This window comes from Magnolia sinica, chromosome 3, assembly GCF_029962835.1.
Source record: "Magnolia sinica isolate HGM2019 chromosome 3, MsV1, whole genome shotgun sequence".
Lineage (NCBI taxonomy): Eukaryota > Viridiplantae > Streptophyta > Magnoliopsida > Magnoliales > Magnoliaceae > Magnolia > Magnolia sinica.
In genome coordinates, this window is record NC_080575.1 from 50760066 (window position 1) to 50768580 (window position 8515).

The 8515-nt window shown below is 40.1% G+C and overlaps 1 protein-coding gene across 1 annotated transcript; it reads right to left on the bottom strand.

The window, feature by feature from the left end:
* Window positions 1-5553: 5553 nt before the first annotated feature.
* LOC131238880 (early nodulin-like protein 21) lies at window positions 5554-7086 on the bottom strand. The gene is made up of 2 exons (XM_058236469.1): window positions 6861-7086; window positions 5554-6014 (listed from the first exon to the last, which is right to left on the bottom strand). Exons 1-2 carry the CDS (start codon window positions 7084-7086, stop codon window positions 5659-5661), a joined length of 582 nt encoding a protein of 193 aa, XP_058092452.1. The 3' UTR covers window positions 5554-5658.
* Between the last annotated feature and the right edge of the window lie 1429 nt (window positions 7087-8515).

An 8515-nucleotide genomic window follows, 5' to 3' on the forward strand; every position in this document is an offset into this window, starting at 1 on the left:
TGATGGACCCCATAGCCTGCGATACTACGTACTACCCTCCCGACTTCATACTCCAGAATGTTCATTCCATTCGCACCACATATTGCATTACATCCGCGGCATACGACATCTTGGGTTACTGTGCTTCTGCATTTATATGGTCTAGATATGGCTGACGTATTTGTGACCACATAAGGAATTATATACCCCATTGCATTCTCGGCAGTTGATATTTGGCTCTTTATGACTCCTCGTTTACATAGCTGTTATATACTGTGTATTCTGATATTGATTGGCTCATGGACTTGTTCGTACTTCTGCTTACTCTGTTATCGTATGATCTATGATCTCGTGAGTATTTCTGTTTACTCTGATAATTCCTGCTCTTGTCAGTATTTCTGCTTATTCAGATAATTCATGATCTTGTTAGTATTCCGATATTGTACGATTTATGGATTACCGGTATTTCCAGTTTGTATGATAATGGCATTGTATTGAATACTTGGCACTTTCCTTGTGCACACACTTACACCACCCTCTAAGCTTTCCATAAGCTTATGCACGATAGATGCGTGCAGATGATGATAGGTTGCAGCAGTGTTGAGCTTGGAGCTTGTAGCAGTCCTCTGGAGCTTGATTTTTTTTATTTATGTATTTTCCTTTCAGTATTGTATTCAAATGTTTATATTAGTGGATATGTGATGATGATGTTGTCTTTGTAATTTGGGTATACTTGTGATTATGCTTATTACGAGTTAAATGTATATTGGAAAAAAAAAATCCTCCTTATAGGATCCTAGGATCGGAATCTGGCGTATGAACGCTAGGAGCCGAGAATGGGATACTACGGAGGCTGTCGGCACCAGATTTGGCGATCGAAATTCCTATGAATCCGATTTTCGGGTTTGGGGCGTGACATAGAACCTGAAGAACCTGTACCTCGTTTAGAATTTCTATCTCTTGTAACCAGTGCTTCAGAAGATATCCCCATGTTGACATTAAGCTTTCTCATAGCCTTTCCTTGAAGGGCTGAGATAACAATGTTAATACTCAGAGTTTTATTCGTGGAGCACATTGTGTCCTTAAATGACTCATATGACGCCGGAAGAGAATTCAGTAACATACATGCTTGTTCTTCATCTTTCATCACTTCCTCAATATCCAGTAATTTGCAAATCAATTTATTAAAGTTGTTAATGTGAGCGTCCAGATCTCTTCCCTCTGTCATCTTGAAGACCACTGCCACTTCAAGAGTAGACGATTTTCAAATGATTTTTTCACATAGACATCCTCTAACTTTGCCCATAACTTAGCCGTAGTTTTCTCCCTCATGACATTGTAAAGAACCTCATCCATGAGACATAAACAGATCAATGATAAAACCTTCTTATCAAGAGTATTTCATTCATCATCAGTCATAGTAGACTTTCGCTCCTCAAGAGCTCCATCTTCGCCTTGCTTGATTAAAGAACTGATCATCTTGATCTTTTATAACTCAAAATTATTTTTCCATGAGTACTTCTCGATCTCATACCTAGTGCTTCCCATTATTACTAATCCCTCAGATTCAGATATGTGCTCCAACGATTTCTTTAATACCACTTGTTAGGGATTTGTGCTGTAGAATCACACAGATCTAGACCTAGGACAGCAATCCAAGAGCAACAAACAATCACAAGAGAACATAAAGATTTAACATGAAAAATCCTTTCGGAAAAAAAACCATGGCACAAAGCAACAGAAATCCACTATGAAAAGAAATTACAAGAGAGAGGACTAACCTGATTCGAACAATTTCGAATCTCACCCTTGTTACACCATTTAGAAATCCTAAAATCCTTTTAGGAACCCTTGAAACCCATTTAGAAAGCCTTAGAATACTTTAGAATAGCCCTAGAGACTCCTATTTATATTTTAGGAAACACCCCTTCTGCACCTTTGCAAAACTGCCTCAAATTTACGCAGTCCGCACAAAATCCGTGTAGAATCTGCGTAACCCTCGACTAGTCGAGTCAGGTCCTTGATTGGTCGAAGGAGCCCTTCGACCGGTCGAGCCTGATCCTCGACTGGTCGACACCAAAAAATATTGCACACTGTACTTCGAGTCGAGTGGTGCTCGACCAGTCAAGGCAAGCCCTCGACTGGTCGAGCAGACAATAAATTTACAGATTTAAGACATTCCGTGGATTGAATAGCACAGAACCTTATGGGTACTGTGTTGACGTCGCAAAAGTTTTGTGGGCCTGACCTATATGTTGTATCTACACCATCCATCCATTTTTCCAGATAATTTCTGGGGATAACAATCCAAAAATTGAGCAACTCTAAAGATCAAGTGGACCACACCATATAAAGCTTGGAGATAGTAATGCGCACTGTTGAGACCTTTCTAGGGTCCATCTTGATCTTTGTTCTCCATTTAACCTGTTCATAAGGTCACGCAGATGGGAATATAAGGGAAAACACAAATATCAACTTGCCTCAAAACTTCTTTTGCTCCCAAAATTTTTCTAATGGTAGGGATTCAATCCGCATTGCTTTATGTGGTTGCTGAGATTAGTGGTTTTTTTTAAAAAAATAAAAATAAAAATCGAATCAACAATTTCAAAATTTTCAGATTTTGCCGCCAAAACGCTTTTTTTTTTTTTTTGGGAATTTCGAATCAAAAAGTTGGATGTGTGCGCTTTTGTCCCACATCGGAAATGAAAAGAAGAGAATCGTGATTTATATGAGGATGTTTATGTAATATTCTTATTTGAGCTTTTGGAGATTATGACGCTTGGGTTACGCACTGGAGTATGCACTCGCACGACGGCAGGGTGGCTATAGTGACATGTGCATCGTGTCGCAGAGGGGTCGCTCCCTTAAAACCTTATGCGAACCGTCGTGAGATGGTGTGCTGGCAATGCGAGTGGTCTAGTATGAGCCTAGGTGCAATGTGTCTGAAATGAGCCAGGGCTTTACAGGCAATTGAGAGCGATCAAATTATTAATCCGAAACAGTCAACCGTTTATGAAAACGGCTAGCTGCCTTAAAAGCCACTACGGATGGGCCATGACGATCCAACGGTCAGATCTTCCAATTCGATCACCAGAAATTGCTGAAATTAATAATTAACGGTCAGAAATATTTTTCAAACATTCTGAACCATTGATGCCCACCTAACAATGGTCCACTCCCTGGTGCCTATATAAATTGGACTATTCTAGTCTAAATTTCATCATCTCAAACTCACATCTCTCCTCATCCATCAGATCCTAAGGATTACATCTCCATTTTAAAATACTGTTAACACATTCTCATTTCGATTATGCCAGAAGATCTGCTACGTTGAAATTGTTCCTATGTGGACCCTTCATTATTGTTGAACACAGATCCAAATAGGCTTGTCTTATCTTAGAAATAATTTTCCTGTAACCCAACAACAATTTGATAAGGGCGAATCACGCTTTAAGGACATTATATATTTTACATGATTTAGCTTGGTGAAAGAAAATAATTTAATTTATTTTATTTTATTTTTTGGTATTTCCCACACATTTTTCCAACAGTATTATGGTCCATTTGAGCTTTAGATGTACTTCATTTTTGGGCTTGTGCCCTAAAATTATGTGAAAAAGTGGGGAGGCAGTGTGGATGTAATACATACATCATGGGGCTCACAACACTTAGCCACGTTAACAAGGGATTTCCCCTGCATCCTGAGACTCTTTGGGCATAAAACAGTCTCAACAATCAAAGTCCTAAAGTTTTCTAAGATCCTGGGCACACCGAGAAGGAAGCCACTCTTTATTTTTCAAGAGCTCCATTGTAATTTGCATGTTAGATCCACTCTGACCATTAGATATGGAACCCTAAGATGGGCCCAACAGTAAAAAAAAAAATTAGTTGATCCGTTATTCAAGTGGGTCATACCAGTGGAAACCGCTGGAAGAGAGAAATCCAGCATGTAAAATCCACTCGAACCATTAAATTCTAAACAACAAACTATGCCTGAGCCTCAAAACGTAGGTCCATACGTGATTGAAATGGGCCATGCCTGGACTCAAAATGAATGGGGTGTGGCTCAAAACCCTTTTAGCCATGGTTTTGAGCTGAGGTTAAAGGGTTTTTTTTTTTTTCCTGTTGTTGTTGTAATATAGACTCAGTTGCACCTAAGGCTTCAACTTGACGAGCTGCATAATGATATCAATGAAGGTAGACTCCGGAGATGGTACTGAAAACTTCTTTAGAGAGGCGGACAAAGCTGTCTAATGGTAGCCATTCAATCCCGCTACTTTCTTTGGTGGCTCATGCTCTAAAAAGATATGGGAAGTTCTCCACGTTAAAAGTTATACAGGTATGCATTGTATTTAAAATAAAAAATCAGTATATTTTGTAAGCTAGCATGATTAGAGATGACATGACCAGTGTAAAGCGATGGCCCAGAATTTCACCGTGCCTTTCAGCACAGACGATCCGCGGTCAAAGGGACAAAAGATAGTGGCTCTAAAATATGAGTTTTTTCTAAGCGCGCAAGCCTGTCCAATAAACCTAGTGTACACGCCACATACCTGGCATCCATCAGGTGGACCTTGCACATGTTTCCCCCCCCCAAAAAAAAATAATAATAATAAATAAATAAATAAAACTTAAGCTAATCAGCGACTCAGCCTCAATATTGAAAACACGTGGATGGATTATAAAAAAGTTTTTCAGATACGTACATTTGTTTTTGTAAACTGTGGTCTACCTTATCCCTTCGGCCAGGGCATCAATGTAGTGGTACCGATCTGATGGATGGATGGATTTTGATCTCATACCTATCATGCCATGCTGGCACATATATATGTGGCGTCTACTGGAGATTTATTGCACGCTTAGCAAATGTTCACAGTCGAATACGTGTAGTTTCGACCAATGGTCTATCTATGAAGTGGCCCACAAGATGAAAATCCCATTTCATCCACACGGGATAAAATATAGATATTTTTACGAAATGCTACCCAATTTTTGGCTTAATTGGAGGTGTATTTAGTTTATCATTTTCTGTCCAATTTAAGTACCACCTATGAACGGTTCAAATTAAGTAGTTGGAACAACGATCTGGACAGTTCCAAAGTGGTAGATAGCCATCTAGACCATTTAAAAGGAGCTGGCAAGCAATGTAGTCGGTTCTTAGATGGTAGACGGTGATGAAGATTGATCCCTCCATGGACGTATGCAAGATAAGACAACTTCTGGTGGTAATATTGTCATTTTTCACTGATAAAGAGTGGTTAACGACTGTGAATTTAATTTTACAGAAAGTGGTCAAATAAGGAGACCTCTCAAAATGGAATTTCGGATCGTCAGTTTCTGGTAAATAGGGAATGTCTGTTCCCTGAATTTTGATTGGGCTACATTATCTCTGATGACATCAGGACTATAGCCTTTTAAAAAATAAAGAGAAAAATAAAATACCCGTCCCAATCAAAATGGTTGGATTCCACGACTTGAATGTTTATTAACAAACATATAAAAGCAACAAAAAAGGCGCAAAGGTTAACTTCGAAAACTCACATAATTAAACACACACAAAGTAACATCCACATATAAGATAAAAGAAGAATAATATAAAGACCAACTCAAACAAAAGGCAAGACTAAAGATATACTAACAATGCCTTGCCATGTAAATGTAGACCATGAACCCTAAAATTCAATGAAGCAAAAACCCAAGGACTGAAATGACCAACCGGCTAATCACTATATAAGTAATCCTAGTCATTGGAACTGTGGCATCCGACTTAGTGGAGCCAGGAGGGTTGATGGACCCACCACCAGGCGGCGATGGAGAGTTTCTGGGTGCCGGAGATTGACCCAATACCTTAACGATCATCTTCTGACCTCTCTCACAGTGCCCAGAGACTCCGCTGATGAAATAAAACGGTCCCGATTCATCAAGCTTGAAATCAGTGTGGCCATTGTTGGAGAAGAAGATGGGGTGAGAGGAATTGCATTGGCTGTAGTCCTCAGCATTCACTACCATCAATGAATCTTTCTTGTACTCAAAGACTGAAACAGAAAAACAAAAAGTTTTATTTTGCCATTTATAAAGTCGAGATTATATATTAACAAATACTACTGTGACTACTCATGATTCATTTCCCATATGCCAATGTGGTACGTGTGAGAGATCCCGGTCATTCAGCAAATTGGGTGCACTGTTTATATGTGATGACCTGGAATTTAGGTTGACATGGTCATCAGTCGGCACAACATGTGTACATTGGATCTAGGCCATTCATTCTTTTCACACATATCTAGCCTACTTGATGACTGGACTGCTACACATACACTACTGGGCAACACTGATGAATGACACAGATCTTGCACCTTTGGATTGATCATGTTCCTCCAAAGAGACACAAGCACGTGCTGAAAAGAAGATGCATTTTACACCTCACTCCATTTCTCATTGGATTGCATGGGAAGTTGTTTACACTATGGATCATCTATGACTGTATCAACCAGATGAACGGTTTTGATCGTCCTACACAGCCATGTGTAGGATCGAGATTTGGGCGGGCTACCATTCTGGGTGTTCCAGATGAAGCCTCTTTTCATCCTTATAAGCCGCTACGATCTCAAAGCAATGGCGAAAGTAATCTAAATCATGATTATAATTGGATGAGAGAGAGAGAGAGAGAGAGAGAGAGAGAGAGAGAGAGAGAGAGAGAGAGAGAGAGCATGCAGATTAACACGAATGATTTAAGGAGAACAAATCAACTATAGAAAAAGGTATAACGCAAGGACTTGGCATGAGATGTGCTTAGAACATGAAATTGCAACTCATATCAAAAGGAGACTACAAAACAAGACATGGGTCTTTTCTTTCTTTATTTATTTTTTAGCACTTACTGAGGGTATCGCCGACTTGGAACCTTTTCTTCGATGCCCATGAATTGTAGAATTGAAGCTTGTCAGAAGGCGGAACCTTCCACCCATCATCATCTCCCACATCGAACTCAAAAGCTGCAACGGGCAGAAGACGGAGAGAAAAGAAGATGATCAGGAAGAGGAAGGAGGAGAAGAAGATGTTGCAAGAAGCGACGAAGGAGAAGAAGAACATGAAATTGCAACTCATATCACAAGGAGACTACAAAACAAGACATGGGTCTTTTCTTTATTTATTTATTTTTTAGCACTTACTGAGGGTATTGCCGACTTGGAACCTTTTCTTCGATGCCCATGAATTGTAGAATTGAATCTTGTCAGAAGGCGGAACCTTCCACCCATCATCATCTCCCACATCGAACTCAAAAGCTGCAACGGGCAGAAGACAGAGAGAAAAGAAGATGATCAGGAAGAGGAAGGAGAAGAAGAAGATGTTGCAAGAAGCTACGAAGGTGGAAGCCATTTTCTCTTATAACAAAATTGCTTTGAGGGAAGCTCTATCTGGAGTTGGGATTAAAGAACGTAAGAGTGTTTGGTTTTTGACAAGTATTTGGAGGTTTTTATATTAAAGTTTGGATGTGAGGAGAAGAATGTGGGAGAATTGAGGTGGAGTGGGTAGTTACATATGTGGAGATCATGGGCTGCAACAGTTTGTAATTTTAGCTACATCTTCCCTTTGACTTAGTCCAACTTATGCCTTCTGCTCTGCTTCATTGCTTCATCAACTCTTTTGCTTAAAACGACCCTTCTCAGGCCACTCATCTGATAGCCCACCCATCAGATTCGATGAGCCCACACAGCCATGCCACCACATTTGCCAACGTGGCAGATGGGCGTGATATCAGGGCCATCCAGTAGGTGATGGCTCTTACCGCGTATATGTTCTTTTCCCAAAAAATCGAGATTGTCTACCCATTAGGTGGGCCACGATGTTGGAAACAGATGGTTGCGATAGAAAACTTCGCCCCAGGTTTTTTTTTTTTTCCTCACCATACATTTGTTTCGTAAGCTGTGAACCACTTAGAAATGTCGACCCACTTGATTCTTAAAAGAGATCATAGTCTGACCCCTGATAAATGTTGGGATTTGTTTTGGAGAATCACACAATCTGGATTTGGGATAGCAATCCAAGAGTACCAAGCATACAAAAAAGAACACAAAGATTTAACGTGAAAAACTCTTTCGGGAAAAAATCATGACACAAAGCGATAGAAATCCACTATGAAAATAGAAATTACAAAGAGAGGACTTACCCGATTCGAATAACCTCGAATCTTACCCTTACTACACCTTTTAATAACCTTAGAACCTTTTTAGAAACCCTTGGAATACCTTTAGAAAACCTTAAAATACTTGCTAATGGCCCTAGGGACTCCTATTTATAGAAGGGGAAACCCCACTTATGCACTTCCTTAGAAACCGGGTCAAATTTATGCAGTCCGCGCGGAATCCGTGCACCGTTTGCGTAACCCTCAACTAGTCGAACGAGGGCTTCGACCAGTTGAAGGGACCTTTGACTAGTTGAGCCAGTCCCTCGACTGGTCGAGCACCTCGGAACTCCAAATACATCGCTGCTGGTGAAAAGGCCAAGCTATATGTCCTAGAGGGGGGGTGAATAG